Raw genomic sequence first — 22,106 nt, forward strand, 5'->3', positions numbered from 1 at the left:
CCTGGTTTAAACACTGATAAACAGCAGCGGCGATCACAGCTGATCCATGATAGACACGGAGTATAAAACTCTGCAGACACACGCAGGCGAGAAGAGAGGAAAAGTCACGCCAGCAGTTCAACTGGGCCACAGTGTGAGAGAGAGAGAAATGGAGTACTTTCATTCTCTCAATCGCAGTGAAATAGGGGCTTCTGCTGTTAGTGTCAGTGAAAGACTGTCCAGCAAACACACACACAGTGAAATTGTGCAGTTTCTGCCTTTTTAAGTAGTTAGAGAGTTGTAAATGCTCGCCTTCCTCGCCATAGTAAGCTACGGCGGCATAGCACATATGAGATAAATGACGTCAGTACATAATAACCTGTTATGATTTTTGACGATACCAAATTGTCTGAGTCTGCATCACGGTGCACTGAAGAAACAATTCATTTTGACACCCCTAATAATTATCCAGTACCGAGCAGAACCGTTAACGTCAGAGCTTACCGATACTTCAGTCTTTTATAATGTAGCACCGATACCGATTAAGTATTGAGTTTTGGTACCCATCCCTAATTATGATGATCGCATAAGATCTAACTTCAGACATGCCCTCCATCAAGCATTGATGGTGAAGCGCCATGCGAATCGGCCGTAATTGTGTTATTCGACTTTATGTATAGTCAAAAACACACTTGTTTGTAGAGCAAGCTGTTTGACCGTTTTATTCTGTTTATTATCTATAGCAGTGTTTCCCAACCCTGTTCCTGAAGGCACACCAACAGTACACATTTTCAACCTCTCCCTAATCAAACACACCTTAATCTACTCATCAGAACATTAGAAGAGACCCCAAAGCCTGAAATGAATGGGTCAGATAAGGGAGAAATGTACTGTTGGTGTGCCTCCAGGAACAGGGTTGGGAAACACTGATCTATAGTCTCCTATGAGAGAAATAGGAAAATAAATCAGAAGTTCTAAAACAATCGCAAAAACAAGTGCACTTCCACATTGAAGAATAAGGTCAATACGCAGAGAGAAAAGACAGAAATAGGAAATGTTTTGTCCTCATCCAGCGATGAGAAACCCTGCACACAGCCCGCGTCTCCAGCTGAGCTCAGATCAGGCTTTATTAGCGGCGCTGTGGAGCTGATTGCTGCTGTTTGCTGCCGGTGCTTTGAGAACAGCAGATCTCACGCTGAGTTTCTGTCCAGTCCCAATCCTCCAGCAAGGTCATCCGTCGCCCTCAGAATCGCCCGAAAGTCAAAGTCACCCATATCTGTCTGTTTCAGGATGAGGATGCTCGCTTTCATCCTTTCCATCAGCTTTAAAGAGTCCCAGGACCCCCGCTGGGTACACTGAAATGAAATGATTCATTGGATTTACTACATTTTTATAAGATAACTGGTTGCAAACTATTTATATAATGTTCAACTTAATTTGTTTGTTTAAATTCAGCCCATATCAATTGTTTGCAATCACTTACCTTAAAATGATTTAGTAAATCCAATGAATCATTTTTCTAGTGTCCTTTCTTTGAGTCAGCATTAGGAGAAAGAGAAGCTGAAATAAGAAAAAGGGAGGATGATGATGATGAGTAGTGAGAGATTGCAGAGGGCACTGGAGATATTCAGGGTTTTTCTGCAGGGCGACGGAGACTCTGCTCTTCCTGACAGCGGACGCTTGCTGCTGTCATACTGCAAACGCTGGAAAACACAGGCCAGCATTAAAATGAAGAAGATCCATCACTGTCTGCTGCCGTGTGTGTGTGTGTGTGTGTGTGTGTGTGTGTGTGTGTGTGTGTGTGTGTGTGTGGACGCATGTTCTGTCAAATTCTGTCTTGAATGCAAATTTTAGCTGTTGAGGCCATCATAATTAGCAATAGCTGTAATAGACACATCCCTTCATTCATTTTCTTTTCGGCTTAGTCCCTTTAGTAATCTGGGGTCACCACAGTGGCATGAACCGCCTACTTATCCATCATATGTGTTACACAGTGGATGCCCTTCCAGCTGCAACCCATCACTGGGAAACATCAATACACACATTCATTCACACATATACGTACACTACGACCAAGTCACCTGTACCACATGTTTTTTTGGACATGTGGGGGAAACCCACGCCAACACGGGGAGAACATGCAAACTCCACACAGAAATGGCAACTGACCCAGGCGAGGCTCGAACCAGCGACACTCTTGCTGTGAGGCGATTGTGCTACCCACTGCACCACCGTGCTGCCCATAGAACGACACAATAAGACACTGATATTATTATTATTAATATTATCATTATTAGTTTTTTAATAATGATGATAATATTAATACTAAAATAATAATAATAATAATCATATTAATAATAATGATAATGATAATAATAATCATATTAATAATAATAATAATAACAATAATAATAATCATATTAATAATAATGATAATGATAACAATAATCATATTAATAATAATAATAATAACAATAATAATAATCATATTAATGATAATGATAATAATAATCATATTAATAATAATAATAATAATAATAATAATAATAATAACAATAATAATAATCATATTAATGATAATGATAATAATAATAATATTAATAATAATAATAATAATAATAATAATAATAATAATAATCATAATAATCATAATCATAATCATAATCATAATGATAATGATAATGATAATGATAATAATGATAATAATAATAATAATGATAATGATAATAATAATGATAATAATAATAATAATGATAATGATAATAATAATGATAATGATAATAATGATAATAATAATAATAATGATAATAATAATAATAATGATAATGATAATAATGATAATAATAATAATAATGATAATGATAATAATAATGATAATAATAATAATAATAATAATAATTATTATTATTATTATTTATTTATTTATTTATTTATTTATTTATTTATTACTTTGTGTTTATATAAAAAATATAAATTTATTTTTATGTATTTTTTGCACTATTTACAAACCAGGGCTTAAAGACTGACAAACTTAAAATTAATAATTACATTTTGCAGTATATAATTATCGATTACACATTTAATTAATTTTACATCAATATTGTGTGGATATAACATATTGCTTAATATATTTTTTAATTGTTTACTCATATATAAACTAAATATTGTAAAACAAACAAAAATATTTAACTTAAAAATATACAAATTATGAATCAATACAAAAGTATTGTGGTATATATATATATTTCCTGAAAGCAAAGAAGGTCAAGGTGCTCCAGGATTGGCCAGCCCAGTTACCAGAAAGTTATTATTTGTTCTTCCTAAAACTTGGATAGGCCACAAGACTTTTGTCAGATAGTGTACTTGTATTTCATGTTTCTTTTATTATTATTATTATTATTATTATTATTATTATTATTATATACTATTATTTGTATGTGTGTATATATATATATATATATATATATATATATATATATATATATATATATATATATATATATATATATATATATATATAAACACACACATAGTGTACATACAGTAGGATACATACATACAGTATTTTATTATCCTAAAAAATGTTGGTTTACTTTTCTTACGCTCTGCATAAATATACTTTGTATTTCAGATTATATTTTGCTATTTATAATGTGATACACCTGAACATTTAACTTTATAGAACAAATATGAATACTACTTACTGTAGGAGATGCTATTTAAGGTTCTGGCATCTTAGTAGCCGCCATCATTTGTCTTCCATTTGGATCGGCTCATTGAACCTACAGTTTGATGCTTCGAAATGCTATCCAACTCTGATATAAAGTAGTACAGATTGAGTTTGTAACTGAAACACTTGCTCTGTCGACTGCTGGATGAAACTTGGAAAGGCCTGACATGATGCGAGTGACCTGATTTAGTCACAATGACAGCAGATTCAGACAATAAATGAAGGGTTTAATAATCAGCCCTAGTCTGAGGCCTGAAATGAGCTTTCAGATTGAGAATCTGGCGTATCTGCAGCTCTTCATAAGGGATCGTCTTGACCCAGATACTGATGTAATGTATTATTGGTCATTGCGTTTTCATCTCCAGTTCAATAATTGAGCTTCAGAAAGTCGGCGAATGCCAATCCCTGCTTTCCTGCTTCTATTAATATAAGGTTGGATGTTCTCAGGCAATTACACTTGGATTTCAATTAAATAGTTCTCATTATGCTTCCCGACGTTGCGTTTCACTTTTACACCCTTACATAGTGCATCGATGAGACAAAACCGTGGTGATTTTGCTTAGCGTGGAGGTTTCAGTATTTCTGCTTTAATGATGTTTTAAATGTTTGCGACGTTATCGGAGTTCAGCAGAGTGTTCGGTGAAGCCTCGTGGGTAATTGGGAGCGTATGTTCATCATATGAGCGTATCAGCGCTGGATTATTGAAATGAGAAATGCATACGCTCTCCCGGATTGAGTGTGTCCAATTAGTTCTCCACGCCTCTAGTGTACTGGCTTGTGTTCATCTGCGTCATTAAGGCTGATCCAGGACCAGTTTGTGGAAGTAGAAGTGACCTCAAAGTGATTGTGAAAATTGAGTTGAACATTACAGAGTGATGACAAGTGTAAGAAAATGTAACTGAGCTAAACGCTTTAGTCATTATATTGTATGTTTATATTATGCTTGACTTTAATTTCAGCTTATTTCAAAGAGAGGAAAAAAGATTAATTAAAAGTAAAATTACTGAAACTAAATGTAAAATTATATAAAACACTAATAAAGACTATATGTGTTGTATATATGAAGTATCAGTAATCTTTAGAATCAATTGGACAAATAATTGACTTGGGATTTGCACTTGCACAGTAAAAAATGTCCTTTAAAGCGGTGTTGCTCCATCATTCGTACTTTCATGTCTAATTATCAGCAGTTAAACCCCTGTAATAATACCTCAAAATAGTCCAATGTTAAGCAGAGCAAACCATAACAATGAAACGTGCCACCTTCACCACAATATCCACAGTCCCCTTTTCAATTTTGTCCGCTATATCACTCTCACATTCACCCACTACGGCCAATTTAGTTCATCAATTCCTCTATAGCGCATGTGTTTGGACTGTGGGGGAAACCGGAGCACCCGGAGGAAACCCACACCAACATGGGGAGAACATGCAAACTCCACACAGAAATGCCAACTGACCCAGCTGAGACTCGAACCAGTGACCTTCTTGCAGTGAGGCCACAGTTCACCTTTTAACCATTTTTGAGCATTTTCCCAAATAAAAATGTCTGTAGCTCTTGAACCCTGTGGTCTATGTTCACAAGTCTGGTTTTGTTTGAAGCTAAACATTGGCTAATTTGGTACTCAAGGGCAGGGGTGAAGTGGACATTTTAAAAGTGGGGGGACAGCTGTATAAAATCCAAAGGTTTACATTCTTAATCACCTGTTACTAAATGGTCTGTCTCTAAAAGTGTGGGGGACGTATCCCCAGTCCCCCCGGTTGCTATGCCCCTGCTCAAGGGTCAAAATAACCCAAAGTAAAGAAACAGTAAAACATGGTAAAATAGAAGTGAAAGTGATTTGCGATTAGTTTCAATGAAATTCATTAGAGGAAAAATGGATGTCAGGATAATGGCAAGGAAACACTATAAATATACAGCTGAATGTCTGACCATGTTTTGATTCAAATTTGAGGAAGATACTCCCAAAAATGAAGCTTCTGTAAGCTTTTATTTTAAAAAGTCTAGGCGTCCTTTCTAAAATGCCATTTGGAAACTCCTAATGGACACCTGATACCCAAATGAGTCAAGAATTACATAATACATACATGCAATTCAATTAAAAACAGGTCTGACTACAAAACCAAGCAAGAAAAAACATATTTCAGATCAACATTTGTGGTTAAACTGGCATTTTATAAAAAAAAAAAAAAGAAAAAACAAACAAATGCCTGGATTTTTTGTGAATATAAACTAAAATAAAAGCATATTTAAAAAAATAATAATTAGAAACTTTATTTACTTATTAAAATAAGTTAATAAATAACTTTTAATAAATGACTTTTTGTAATGTCATCTTTATTTTACAGTGTAAGTACATGAAACATGTAAGAAGGACACCTTAAAATAAAGTCCCCCCCCCACTCTAACAGTAAATTTCCATATAACACACCCATCATCATGCATATTCATGAGCTAAATCTGAAGAACTGCGAGGGCCCTCTGGTCCACTTTTTCATTATACATGTCTTTGATTTCTGTTTCTTGAAGAAAGCTAATATCTTTATAAGTTATTCTGTGTAGTTCAGAAAATGTCCTTTGGGGAGTTCAGAAATGCACACATCGCCCCATTCTTTGAAAGAAGTGTTTAAAAATACACGGCTGCTGTGTTCACACCTGGCAGGTTCGCTTCAGCTCAACTCTGCTGCATTTGCTCTGTTACTGTTTCATTTCAGGAAGTTAAATAACAGTACACTGATTAAATTGAGGGTGGTATGGTGGCTCAGTGGTTAGCACAGTCGCCTTAAAGCAAGAAGGTTGCTGGTTCGATTCCCAGCTGGGCCAGTTGGCGTTTCAGTGTGGAGTTTGCATGTTCTCCCTGTGTTGGTGTGGGTTTCCTCCGGGTGCTTCGGTTCACCCCACAATACAAACACATGCGCTGTAGGGGAATTGATGAACTCAATTGGCTGTAGTGTATGAGTGTGTGTGTGAATGTGAGAGTGTCTGGGTGTTTTCCAGAACTGGGTTGCAGCTGGAAGGGCATCCGCTGTGTAAAACATATGCTGGATAAATTGGTGGTTCATTCCGCTGCGGTGACCCCTGATGAATAAGAGACTAAGCTGAAGGAAAATTATTGAATGAATGAATAAATAAAGAAATAATTCTGCCAGTGCATCAATACTAAGTTTGCTTGAATTAAAGAACGAATAAATTAAAAATAACATTTTGCATATTTAATTAATACTTAAAGGGAACATAGTTTACCTCTTTTTTATGATTTAATATTAATATTATGGTTCTTCTGAGTGTTCCAGTTTAGGTTCAGTTTAAAACACAATTCAGATTGTTTTATTATAATGTGTTAAAAAGTGTCATGTTGGGGGCGTGTCCACAGCTCGCTGATTTATGGGCATGTTGATTCACATGTAAATTAGTTTCAGCTTCCCGCCAACGTAACAAGGAGGCGGGGCCATGAGCTCACCCGCTCTGCGTTTGCAACAGAATCTGACAGGCAGACTCAGAGAAGGAGAGAGAGGATCACCATTCAGTCATACATGTACGACTCGGACACAGACCAAGCAGAGAGTACAAAATCATTTGTGTCTTTGTACAGTTTTACAGCCAACTGTGTGTTAGTTTCAAGTGCCGAGCTTGTACACAGAAACTAATAACCACGCACACTGAATTAACTTTGACTGAGGCACGGGATGCGCCGCTCGAAGCTGCGACACGGCACACCAGACACTCTCTGTGGCGCGGCAGAAACATGAAGTGTCCTGAATCGTCGCGCCACGCATTTTTGAATTCTAAACATAGGTTTCTGCAGCGGTCCGCGGCACCCAGACGTCGACTTGAGTGTACCCTGATAGAAACCGATGTTTAGAATTGTAAAACGCATGCTAGTTAAGATCACAGGGAGCTTCTGTGATCGCGAGAAATGCAAACGGCTGAAGTTAAGGTAGACTCAATGAGAAGTACACATGTTTGCAAACCTACCTAAAGATACAACCAATAATTCCGATTAGAGCGATAATGTGGAGAATATTGCTCTTGTGTTGAGCCCAATGAGCCTTACATCTAAAAATAGAGCTAGCGTGTTCCTTTAGTGATATCGCTTCGACTCACGCTGAAAATGGCGGACGTGAATCAACAAACTGAGGATATGATGACGCGCCTGTCAATCAATATTGGTGGGCGGGGGGGGCCGCTCTCCTACGTAAAGTTGCGGTCGATTTGAAAACAGCTCCAATTGGTCCACCGTTTTTATGTTGTTAAATTGAAAAAAAAGCACTGGGTGTGTTTATATCAGCCCAATATGACGGTCTATACACCATACATGCACATATGTCTGTTCAAACAGCTTGAAAAGTAGATTTTTTACTATAGGTGCTCTTTAAATCATTTAATCATTTTATTTCCAGTAAAATATCTATTTAAAGTTTACCTATAGTGTTCCTTTCTACAACATTTTAACTAAGTGTCTGATGTCCCTATAGTGTATTTGTGTGTGTGTGTGTGCGCATGCATGTGTGTGTGTGCGCGTGTGTGTGTGTTTGTGTGTGTGTGTGTGTGTGTGTGTGTGTGTGTGTGTCTGTGACGTTTCAGCTCAAATTAACCCACAAATAAGGTTCTATAACTTTATGAAACTTACCCTTTTAGGCTTTGATCCTAATTTGGTGACTGCCACTTTAAATGCAAATGAGTGCGCTTTTCAAAAGAGGGCGGAGCTGCAAATGCCTGTGTGTCAGCATAGTGGCAACTCTATCTCTATTGTTCACGAAAAGCTGAAAACAGTATTCATTTGTGCATCTTAAAACTCGACAAGCAGATGGCTGCTTCTCACTCAGGGCTGTTTATGTTAATGAGGGAGAGATTGTCACTAGTGGGTGGGGCTTTCCTTCTCTGATGACACGTACAAATAGAGAATGTCAATCCAAGTGTTTCTGCAGACTGTTTTTATCAAGTCTGATTATAAACAAATAGAATTAATTAATGTTTACCATTAGAGGATGGATACATTCACACACTTCTCACACACAACTGTGGTTAAACCCCTTATAAAAGTGATTTTAGCATAACAGTTCCCCTTTAAACGCAAATCAAGCACTGCTACACACATGTGTGCCAAAATAAACAGTCAGTTTTAAGCTACAGGACTGAGAAACTCCAACTGTAATTCATTATCATCCATGCCGAAGTACGTCCCGGTCCGGATTCTTCTCTGGGAGCGCCTCCTGTGCATAAACACAGCCCATGTGGTGTGTGTGTCGGCGTGACGTTTATGAAAGCTGACACGAGGAAGGAAGTGTCTTGCTGGTTACAGAAAACCATCCCGCTGAAATGAGGCGCTGATCGATTGGGTCTTGAAAGAGCGATCAGTCAGCCTGACTGCTAAATTATGGTTTTATTAGCGTTGAGCCAGACTGACGCTCCACGGGGCGAAGCAGGGCATGATGGGACACTTCCACACGCGCACCAGGCAATAACAGGAGGACTCGCCCATCAGTTCCTCATTCCTTTATTTACTCTCCGATGATCTTTCTGACATGAGTTTATGGTGACTTACTGATGTCATATCATTGCATCATGGGAAATGTAGTGTTTGTAGTATATAGGAACTTGGGTGTGTGTGTGTGTCTGTGTGCATGTGTATGTGTGTGTTTGACTGGAGGCGTCCGGGGAGCAGAAGGACAGCTCTGAATGAAGATTGGCTCTAATCCACTTGCAGCTCAGCAGGGAAACTCAATTGAAGCACCTGAGAAAGTCATTGATTGAATCAAAGGCCGGCGTAGTGGTGACACACACACACACACACACACACACATTCAATCTCACTCAGACACACACACCTCATACACACCTAACACAACACACACTTCTCACACACACTACATAGACACCTCATGCACACTACACACATCTCACACACACACACACACCTTACGCACGTCTCACACACCTCACACTCTACACACTGAACACCCCTCTCACAAGTCACACACAATACACACCCCTTACACTACACAGACACCTTATGCACACTACACAGACCTCACACTACACATGGATGAATACAAGTGTAGATTGGTGGATAGATAGTAATGTAGATCAATAAATACAACAATAGATGGAAAAGAAGGATGGATGATGGATGGATGGATTGATGGATGGATGGATGGATGGATGGATGGATGGATGGATTAATAACATGAATGGATGGATGGATGCAAGTGTATCGTGGTGGATAGATCATCATGTAGATCAATAAGTACAATGGTGGATGGATGGATGGATGGATGGATGGATGGATGGATGCAGGTGTAGAATGGTGGATAGATCATAATGTAGATTAATAAATACAACAATAGATGGAAAAGAAGAAAGGAAGGATGGATGGATGGATGGATGGATGGATGGATGGATGGATGGATGGATGGATGGATGGATGGACGGATGGATGGGTGAAGGGCCAAAATTTTAAGTTATGGATGTATTATTAACATGGATGGATGGATAGATGGATGGATGGATGCAGGTGTAGAATGGTGGACAGATCATAATGTAGATTAATAAATACAACAATGGATGGAAAAGAAGAAAGGACGGATGGATGGATGGATGGATGGACAAATGGACGGATGGATGGATAGATGGATGGCTGCAAGTGTAGAGTGGTGGATAGATCATCATGTAGATCAGTAAATACAATGATGGATGGATGGGTGGATAGATAGATGGGCAAAATTGTAAGGTTGTGGATGGATTAAAGCATGGATGGGTGGATGCAAGTGTAAAATGGTGGATAGATAGTATTGTAGATCAATAAATACAACAATAGATGGAAAAGAAGAAAGGATGGATGGATGGATGGATGGATGGATGGATGCAAGTGTAGAGTGGTGGATAGATCATCATGTAGATCAGTAAATACAATGATGGATGGATGGGTGGATAGATAGATGGGCAAAATTGTAAGGTTATGGATGGATTAAAGCATGGATGGATGGATGCAAGTGTAAAATGGTGGATAGATAGTAATGTAGATCAATAAATACAACAATAGATGGAAAAGAAGAAAGGAAGGATGGATGATGGATGGATGGGCAAAATTGTAAGGTTATGGATGGATTAATAACATTTACGGATGAATGGATGCAAGTGTAGAATGGTGGATAGATAGCAATGTAGATCAATAAATACAACAATAGATGGAAAGGAAGGATAAATGGATCGAGGGAGGAGGGATGGATGGATGGATGCAAGCGTAGAGTGATGATAGATAGAAATGTAGAACAATAAATACAATATTAGAAGGATGGATGGATGGATGGATTTATAACATTGATGGATGGATGGATGGATGGATGGATGGATGGACTTGTAGAGGGATGGATATAATTTTTTCTTCTTATGCAAGTTTGAAAAATACATTTGTCCTGAACTTCATGAACTTCACAAGGGTCTGAATGAAAAATAACACAAAGAAACTTTTAATACTAAATGTCAGTGGGAGGGTCCAAAAAATAATCCGGAACAACTTAATTAGCACATTTTAAGTGCAAGAAACCTTGACTAATACTATATTAAAAGTGCACTGAAAAGTGTAGAATTGGCCTCCTTTAACTAAAGCACTTGTTCCCATTCAGTGGCTTTACTCTCACCGCTGAGAGAGAATTAATTCACCCATTATGGGCCACATAATAAACTGTCACTGGCTCAAAAGCGCAGTATTCACGGGGTAAATTTGAGCAGCTCGACCCACAGCTGCACAGCCTCGGGGCACTTGTAGCCGTCATAATCCACTTGAAAAATAGTCTGGAAATATGTGGGAGAGGACAACAGATCTGCCATAGAAGGAGGCTCATCTTCTCGCCGTATAGCGGAGTAAATGAGAGAGAGAGATGGGATGGAGAGGGCTAATGAGGCTGTCTGGGTCTGTGGAGAGAGCTGGACATGTGACAGATTAAGAGCTGTAATTACAGGGCAGAGAGGCAGAGGGGACGCCGGATTAAGACCTCATAAACAGCATCAGTTGAGTTCTGTGTACGTTTCTATGATGTGTGTGTGTGTATTATGGAAAGGATTAGAAACTCTGTTGATCTTCTCTAGCATCCAAGGTCAGGGAGGATTTTCTAAATCCATGCCAAGGTGTTTTAACTTATGTTAAAGCATTGCTATGGTGATCTCTATGGTTGCTACCACAGTTTTATGGATGGATGGATGGATGGATAGGTGGATGGATGGATGGATGGGTAGGTAGAATAATGGTTGGATGGATGGATGGATGGATGGATGGATGGATGGATGGAAGTGTAGAGTGATTGATAGATCGAAATCTAGAACAGTAATTACAATAATAGATGGATGTATGAATGGATATAAGTGTAAAGTGATGGTGTAGATAGAAATGTACAACAATAAATACAATAGATGTGAGGAGGAAATGAATTGTGGATGGATAAATGGGTGGATGGTGGAAGTGTAAAGTGATGGATATATATATAAATTTAGAACAATAAATATATCAAAATATGGATGGATGGATGGATGGATGGGTGGATGGAAGTGTAAAGTGATGAATAGATAGAAATGTAGAACAGTAAATACAACAATGGACGTAAGAAAGGAATTATGGATGGATGGATGGGTGGGTGGAGGTGTAAAGTGATGCATAGATTCAAATGTAGAACAGTAAATACAACAGTAGATGGAAGAAAGGAATTATGAATGGATGGATGAATGGGTGGATGGATGGATAAATGAATGGATGGATGAATGGGTGGATGGATGGATAAATTGATGGATAAATGGATGGATGGATGGATGGGTGGGTGGAGGTGTAATGTGATGGATAGATTCAAATGTAGAACAGTAAATACAACAATAGATGGAAGAAAGGAATTATGGATGAATGGATAAATGAATGGATGAATGGATGAATGGGTGGAGGGATGGATGGATGGATGGATGGATGATGGAAATGTAAAGTGATGGATATATAGAAAAGCAGAACAATAAATATAACAATAAATGGAAGGATGGATGGTTGAATGGAAGTGTAGAGTGATGTATAGATAGAAATGTAGAACAGTAAATACGCCAATAAATGAATTGAAGAAATGAATTATGGATGGATGGATGTTTGGATGGAAGTGTATGCAGAGTCACTGATTCGATCCAAGACCAACGACGAGATGATCCCAAGGTTTTTTTATATCCTGGACCAGGCCGTATCCTGAGCAGCTTCTGTGATGGTCATGGAGGAGTGGAGAACATGAGACTGTTTCCTGTGACGCTCCAGAGACAGACGAGTCTTCGCTGAGGCCAGCGTCCAGCCTCCGCCACTGAGACTGCAGCTCTGCACAAACGTTTGGCCAGCGGAGAAATTAAAATGGTCGTGCCCAACTGAGTCTAGTTTCTCTCAAGGTTTTTTTTTTTCACTTCCGCCTTTAGTGAAGTTTTTTTTCCCTCTCCGCTGTCGCCACTGGCTTGCATGTTTCGGGATCTGTAGAGCTGCGCATCGTTGGATTTGCTCTTCAGTATTTAGACTCTCAGTAATGATTATTAAACCACACTGAACTGAGCTAAACTGAACTGAACTTAAACACTACAAACTGAACTACACTGTTCCTATTTACTGTGACCTTTTATGTGAAGCTGCTTTGACACAATCTACATTGTATAAGCGGTATACAAATAAAGGTGAATTGAATTGAATTGAATTGAATTGAATTGAATTGAATTGAATTGAATTGAATTGAAGTGTAGAGTGATGGATAGACAGACATGTAAAACAATAGATATAACAATATATGAAAGAATGGGAGGAGGAATGGTTAAATAGATGGAACAATTGATGCAACCATAGAAAAAAAGATGGATGGATAAATGGATGGCTGGAGTAGTAAATATAATAAATAGAATGATGGATTGATGGACAGAGTAGTGGATGGATTTAAATGCGATTATACAAATATGAATACAACAATGAAAGGAAGGAAGGAAGGTAGGCAGGTAAAGGGGGGAGGGAAGGAATGAAGGAAAGATGGATGGAAAGAATAAAACTGATGGGTGGATGGAAGGATGAATGGATGGATGGATGATATTTCATAGATAGAATAGGTATATGAGTATAAAAGTAGGTAAATAGGTAGAATGATACATAGAATAATGGATGGATGGAAAGATGGATGAATGGAAACAATAACACTGATGAATGGATAGATGATATTTTATAGATAGGATATATAAATTTCAGTGGAATAATGGGGAAAAGGGTAGAAAGATAAATAGAACAATAGATGGAAGGATGAAAGGACGGATGCATGAATAGATGGAACAATGTATATATAAAATAATGATGGATGGATGGATGGATGAATATGTAGAAGGATGGTTATATTGCTAAACAGACATTGGAAGAAAGAAAAGATAAGAAGGAACAATGGATGAACAGAATGATAGAATGAAGGATGGACTGATGTGAGCATGTATATACGCAGCAGCATGCAGCCAATGGAGCCTCTCAGCAAGAAGAGTGGAAGCCACTATTTAATCCACATTTCTAATCCTGTTTGAGGAAGCTGTATATTAGGGGAGATTATAACTGGGGTGGGCAGAGTATATGAGATCTTAATAATTCTCTTCACCTCCCAAACATTTATAAGCTAAAGCAAATCAACAAGCACATCAGATCAACCACTCACCAACACTCTGTTTGCTTTAGGAAATACACTCCTTTATAAAAATCACTTTTTTATCCTCCACTACTTCTGTCACCACCGTCAGACTTCAACAAAGGCTCATAAAACAATGGCTGGTTGTGTAATGAAAAGCTGATTGGGAAGAGTCTGGCAGAGCGGTTTATTGTCAGCCTGTTCGTGGCACATGCGTCTGATGAAGTTGTAATTGCGTTGACCTCTTCTGTGTGTCAGTATATGTGCTGTTTTATCAGGCAAGATAAGTCAGCAGCTCCAGACTTCATTGAATGTCTCATGTAAATTAAAGAGTCCTTCCCAAACGCAGTGGGAGATCCCACAGATGTCCAGAACTGATGTCCATATGTCCCCCCTGTTGACGTACAGGTCAAAAATGACCTGTGCACCATTTTAACAGCAAAATAGCTCATTTTTGCAGCATAAAATTTAAGTGACTTTTAGAAGTGACCCATATAAACAGATTTTTACATCACAAAAACTACTGGCATACAGATACACACTCAACCCCCGCCCCCAAAGCACACACAATAAGACTATACTACTTTATTTTAATAGGTTTAGTGAAGGTGGGCCATTTTTGACCCAAAGGACGAACAGTGTATACTAGAGATGCAACAGTTCTATGTAAAAAAAGTATCACCCCGTTTTCTGAATCTGCGGTTCAGAATGTGCATTATTATTATTGATTAGATGACCAAAAGTCCTGCCTTTGTATGCTTGTGATTACTTTTGACATGTCTGTGACCTGTCCAATCACCTCTTAGTATGTAAATCTGTTGTTGACATCACGTTTCCCCATGTGTGTCTGTGTGTGTGGAGTTTCTGAGAGTTTAGCATGGCAAGTGAAGGAGAAATTCAGGCACAAAAGCATAATGAATGTTGTTCGTTATTGTTGTTGCAAAGATAGCCTAGATCAGTGGTGTCTAACGGGCAGATCGAAATCCGTGTCCAGACACAGAAGCATCCCATATGGACCCAGACATACAGCCAAAAGAGGTCGTGCAGGCCTATTACTGCAGTCGCGCTCCCGCTGGATGTTCTTCCACACCTGATCACTCCCGCTATTTATTCACTCTGTTTACCAGCTGTCTGCTAAGAACAGTTTTCTTCTCGATTGGCTATTCCTGCTTAAGCAAAGAGAGTGTTTGGCTCTTCTCTCTTAATTAAGTTTCATTCACTATGATGGTGCTGATAAGTTGCCTTGGTAATTCAAGTATGATGTAAACAGAAGTAACCAATAGTCTAAAAGTGCTCAATTATTAAGATGTTCACATCATTATTATCAGTAACAGTTTATTTTGATGGTCCATTTGAGTATTAGTAGACTGTCTGCTTAATATCTGCTGATACTGCTGCTAAACAGACATTTAACTGACTATAAGAAACTTTGCAAATGCATGTCAACCTACTCTAACCCTAACCTAACAGTCTACTTATAATCTAATGAGAATCAGTTGGGATGTAGATGAAATGTAACTTAAATTCAACAAACGGACCGTCAAAATAAAGTGTGACCTTAATATCTGCATAATAGTTTGAGACTGTTGAGTCAAGATGTAAAACAGAAAAGGGGGAAGTTTACGCTGTTTCTCTCTTTATTTTTCTTTTTTTCTTTCAGGCTGTATGTAGTATTCAGAAATGCTTGTTATTGGCGACACCAGTGGGCATTTAGTGAACTGCAGCCAGCAAGTGACTGAAGTGGCATTTACACTAATGCATGTTTCTGTTTCATGAAGCATTCACTTTGTCATGGTTATGCCTGGCAAACTACTCTGGCATGGATTCGCAAAATTAGACAATTCCGAAAACACTGAAGACCCCATTTTTGGTTTGGAGAGGCCGGTATTCTGGTTCAGTATAGATAGACCAAAATGCAAACTAGATGGACCAAAAAGTGTGCAGGCGTGGCTATCCATTATCAAACAGAGTGTTTGTTTGCCATCCCAGCAGGCACCTTGATGTCAAAATGACATAAAAAAAAGTCAAAAATGCAAATTTATTTGATGTGAGTTGACTACCTTGAAGTCAAAACAACATCAAATAACACTGGCTTCAAAAAACTCATCAATGTTTTGTTTTTTGAAAAAAAGAGTGTATTTTTTTGCATGAATGTTTTGTTTATTTTTTTTTTTTTGCATTGTTTGTAGTTAGTAACATTTAATAATAAAGCAAGAAAACCTCTGCTAAAGGTGCAAGAAAAATAAATCAGCTTGAGGATTAAAAGTAAATGTCTTCTTCTTCTTCTTCTTCTTCTTCTTCTTCTTCTTCTTCTTCTTCTTCTTCTTCTTCCCAGGAGTCTCCGGGTAGTCCTCCTGTGCGTCTGAAATCTCCACGAGACGAACACGAGCGGCGGATCTCACAGTCTCTGTATCCCGAGAGTCCTGATGACAAACACACACCACGATCCACCATGAAGGCCAGAATGATGGGTAAGTGCATTCAAACTCTCCTTTAAGAGCCTCAGGTGGCCCTGCTGACTTAAAGTATTGCTCTGAGGTCAAGATAGGACTTTTACACACAATGCACTATAAAAAAAATACAAATATATAAAAGATGTAATATCCATGACATCACCCATAGGTATCTGTAGATTAGATTACATTCAGCTTTATTATCATTACACATAAACAAGTACAAGGCAAGCAATGCAGTTTATGTCTTACCAGAAAACCAAAAAACTGTGCCCATATGGTCAAAATGTACTGGTATTGCTATACATGTGGGGACATTTGATGCGTACAGTGCAGGGAATACAAAGTACACAAACACACACACATACACACTTGTACAGCTCTCTTTATGGTGGTTTGCCATAGAGGTAATGATGTTTCTACTAAACAAACTGTATATTCTCTCTCCCAAACCATAGCCTTAAACCGATCCTCACCAGAAACAATCTGCATTTTTACATTTCTAATATACTTAATTCTGTCTGACATATAAGCATGTTTACTAATGGGAAACTCGATTTTGGTCCCTACAGTGACACAAGTCTCCATGAGTCTGCGTGCATTCAGGTTTAAGTCCCCACTGGGATATAAAAACAAGTACACACACACTCTCACACACTGCATTTGTAAATGGGGGTTAATGTCATTTTTAAGCCCCCGTGCCTCATTCAGCAGGACTCTTTCAAGTCAGTCCTGATTTTGCTCAAGCTCAGCTCCGGTTTTCCTCCTGCCAGACAATTGGAATCGGCAGAGCAATCCATTCACCGTCACGCTCCTCATTTCACAATCCACTGCTCAGTCCTGAACAATACACTCTTTAGTGTCTGATGCAGACCATCATCTTTCATCCTTCTTTTATACCTTCTCCTCCTCCTTCTGCATCCTCCTGTTCTAACCTCGTCTAATGTGTGTGTGATGATGATGAGTCAGTCGGTGACGTCTTACTTTACACATCAGTGACACATGCAGTTCAGTTTTTTATTGGTTTAGTCAAGACAAGGCAAGTTTATTTATATAGCACATTTAATACACCATGGCAAAGTGCTTTACATAAACGAGAATAAAAGAAAAAAGACAATAAAAACAGCAACGAATATTAAAATGTGTTAAAACAGGTTTTAAAGGAATGAAAAAGAAAAGAAAGGCATGATAGTGGGATCTGCGGGACGTAGCTCAGTGCTCATTCAGTAAAGGCACAGCTAAACAGATGTGAACGTGCCTAATGTTGGAGCACATCTGATCCTTTCTGGAGCTGATTCCAGCAGTAGGGGGCGCTGTTAGTAGCTGAAGGCCGATTCACCCTGCTTTGAACTCTTGGAATTTCTAATTTAGTGTGTTTTCACACTGCTTCATTTAGTTCGGTTGAATCGCACTAGAGTTGGTTTTCCCTCTTGGTGCGGTTCACTTAGGCAGGTGTGAATGTAGCAATCGTACTCGAGTGAGCACCAAAAGCGGACCAAAAAAGCATATTGAGACCACCTCTTCAAGGATTCAAATGAACCCTGGAGTGGTTCCTTAATGGTGAGAACATGATCCGAACTAGAATAGACCTAACTGCAAAGTACTGAGCCTTTTTGGACTAATCCAGCTTCCGTAGTCTGATGCGCTGTGCATTATGGGATGTGGATGAAAAATATTTGTTGAGAGAAAACAATTTTAAACGGAGAGAGAGAGAAGGAAAAACATTACCTGATGGATCGTTGGTTTTTCCAGATGATGACCATGTTGCAGTGTAGCTAAATGAATTCACGCCTCCTCCTGAAGTGACTTGCGATGTGCCTTCGCCATTTGCAATTCATTAAAACATTGTTTTCCAGCAGCAGCCACGCTTTATTCTCGAAATGTATTGTACAGAGATGTATACAAACTATATAGCATACTATGAGCAGGGAGACAATCAGCCAGCACAGTCATCCCTCCATAGTAAGAAGCGTCATTCTGTGTCTGCCGGTTTGTTTACTTGCGAGAGTTCCATTGGCATTTTCCCGCACGTTAATTCTGACCAATAGAAAAGCAGTTTAGGAAATACGTTCAATAACATCTAGCCAATGAGTGATGTGGATTTTGTCACATGACTGCATTTTGGTTCTTTTCAACTGGTTCGGACCAAAGCGATCAGTGTGGTGTGAAAAGGACCCAAAACGACAGAGAAATGCTGCAATGTGTCATTTGTTTCCCTTGGTCCAGATCAAATGAACTGAACCACAGATGTGAAAGCACCCTTAATTGATCCTAATGATCTGAGTGATCTGTTATGTTTGTATTCAGTGAGCATATCTGTAATGTATTGAGGTCCGAGGCCAGGGATGGGCAAACTCGATCCTGGAGGGCCGGTGTCCTGCATAGTTTTGCACCAACCCTAATCAAACACACCTGCTCGTAGCTTTCTAGTGATCTTGAAGACACTAATTAGGGTGTTCAGGTGTGTTTGATTAGTGTTGGAGCAAAACTCTGCAGGGACACCGGCCCTCAAGGATCGAGTTTCCCCATGCCTGTCCTAGGCCATTTAGTGATTTATAGACAAGTAGTAATACTTTAAAATCGATTCTGAATGTAACTGGGAGCCAGTGTAAAGACCTGAGGACAAGTGTGATGTGCTCTGATTTTCTGGTTCTGGTCAGAATCCTGGCAGCGGCGTTCTGGATGAGCAGCAACTGTTAGATTGGAAAGGCAAGTGAGGAGTCCATTACAGTAATCCGCCCTGCTGCTGATAAAAGCATGAGCAAGTTTCTCACTGGGAACAAAGCATCTAATTCTTGCAATGTTTTTGAGATGATATTATGCTGATTTACTAACTACTTTGACATGACTACTGAAAATCAGATCTGACTCCAGAATAACACCAAGATTCTTGACCTTATTTTTATTGTTTGACCCCTAGAGCCAAGATACACATTCATCTTGTTAATTTGTTTTTTTTTATTGTTTTACACAATGTCAATTTTACACTTATATTTAGTGAGAATTGCAATAAAGCAAGAAAAACAATATTATAATTACATATGATCTTACTTTTTGCGAGGTGGTGAAGTTTTTTTATTCTGGTTGTTGTTGTTGTTTTTAAGATGTGCATCTGACAACATTTTATAATAAATGTCTAAACTAGGGGATTTTTTGTTTATTTATTTTGTTTTAATATCTTTTTTCTGTTGTGGCTCGCTGTGTTTTCATGTTTTTTGCATGATTTTTGTTTAATTTTTGCTTTTGCTCGTCATTTTTTTCTTCCTCCTTTTCTGACCACGTCTAATGTGTGTGTAATGATGAGTCAGTCGGTGACGTCTTTATCCATCAGTGTCAAATACACTTTTGCATTTTTGTTGTAATTGTATTGACATTGCTGTATGGGAAGTACTGCAGCACGCTGGAAATGACGGAGGTGATTATTGATTAAATGTAAGCATCAAGGTCCGTTTGAAATCACTGGTATTCACAGCGCATTTACATTAATACTCATTTAGCAGATGCTTACAAATGAGGAACCAGCACATGTTAAGACAAATCCTAGTTAGTCAAATTGCAGTATACAGTAAATGAGGTAGAATGAAGAGTATGCATTTGAGTATTCTTTCTGTCTATCCATTTATCTGTCTATCGTTCTATCTATCATCCTGTCTGTCTGTCTATCTATCTGTTTGTTGTTCTATCTATCTATCTATCTATCTATCTATCTATCTATCTATCCATCCATCCATCCATCCATCCATCCATCCATCGATCCATCCATCCATCCATCCATCCATCCATCCATCCATCCATCCATCCATCCATCCATCCATCCATCCATCCATCCATCCATCCATCCATCCATCCATCCACCCACCCATCCATCCATCCATCCATCCATCCATCCATCCATCCCCGTCCGTCCGTCCGTCCGTCCGTCCGTCCATCCATCCATCCGTCCATCCATCCCATCTGTCTGTATTATCTCTCTATCTATCGTTCTATCTATCTATCTATCTATCTATCTATCTATCTATCTATCTATCTATCTATCTATCTATCTATTTTTCTATCTATCCAACCATCCATCCATCCATCCATCCATCCACCTCTCTATCTGTCCATCTGTCTGTATTATTGTTATTCCTTGAGTATTGTTAGTACTACATGACAACAGTGCTTATGGACAGTGATATTTACATGTACTACTACTACTAATAAAAATAATAATAATACAGTTTTTCTCAGTGGCTTTGGTGCATTTCTCACAACACTATTTACATTTGCACAACAGTTCATGCTTTTCTCAAAACAATTAGGACCAACTGCAAAACTTAGTGGATAACCTGCAAAACCTTGTCACTTGCTCAAAATGGAGAGCTCACTCCTCAAAGGCAAGTATTGATGTCAATGAAAGTGTCAGTGTCGTCAAGATGAAAGTCCTGACACCATCGTTTATGACCAAGACAGTCAAATGGCTTTGTCATGTTTTCATTAGGACAGTTTACTCTATACATTTCTTCCAATGCAAAAAAAGTCAGATTTTGGTGACATGTCCTGAAAATACTCAAGACATCACTGTATACTATTTGCACAGCCATTTGAAAACTCCAGTAAAGTACAGTAAAGTATCTGAGTACAAGACACTGAATATGCATGTCTCACATTTTTTACTACATTTTTTCTGTCTAATTTATTCACAGCAAAAGAATAAATACACCCTTATTTACCACAAACATAAACTTCCTTTGTGTAGAGCTGTGCACAACTTTAAACAATACTGCAGTACATGTTGGAACTGAACCTACAACATACACAGGTCTGTTAACCGTTCATCAAATTGTTCAATTTAGAAGACATTTTCAGGAAAAAAAAAAAAGATTTACACATTTTTAAAAAAATTGCTTGACAGATTTTGACAACTAGTTCAAGATTTGTGTATGTAATGACTCCAGTAATGAAATGAGGACTATTAGTTTTATATGGAATGACTTTTCAGCATTCACAAGTTAAGTTAGCTTTGACTGGCATGACATAAGCAAATGAGAATGTAATAAAACAGCAAAGAGTTGTATGAAAGCAATTGATGCATGTCCAAAAGCATTTGCAATTTGTTGGAAGGAATGAGAAACTGCTACCATAATGTGCACAGATGACTAAATGTTTTGAGAAATGCATTAACTGTTGTGCAAATGTCAATAGTGTTGTGAGAGATGCACTAAAGTCACTAAGAAAAACTGTAATAATAATAATAATAATAATAATAATAATAATAATAATAATAATAATAATAATAATAATAATAA

The 22,106-nt window shown here is 38.2% G+C and overlaps 1 protein-coding gene across 4 annotated transcripts in view; it reads left to right on the forward strand.

Annotated features, from left to right (window-relative positions):
• pard3aa (par-3 family cell polarity regulator alpha, a) overlaps positions 1 to 22,106 on the forward strand; it is a 708,633-nt gene that overhangs the window by 394,609 nt on the left and 291,918 nt on the right. For all 4 annotated transcript variants that reach the window (XM_056450319.1, XM_056450321.1, XM_056450320.1 and 1 more), the window contains exon 15: positions 16,701 to 16,836. In XM_056450319.1, coding sequence (XP_056306294.1) covers positions 16,701 to 16,836 — 136 coding nt within the window. The remainder of the gene's footprint in view (positions 1 to 16,700; positions 16,837 to 22,106) is intronic.

The sequence above is a fragment of the Danio aesculapii genome, chromosome 24, assembly GCF_903798145.1.
Source record: "Danio aesculapii chromosome 24, fDanAes4.1, whole genome shotgun sequence".
Classification (NCBI taxonomy): domain Eukaryota; kingdom Metazoa; phylum Chordata; class Actinopteri; order Cypriniformes; family Danionidae; genus Danio; species Danio aesculapii.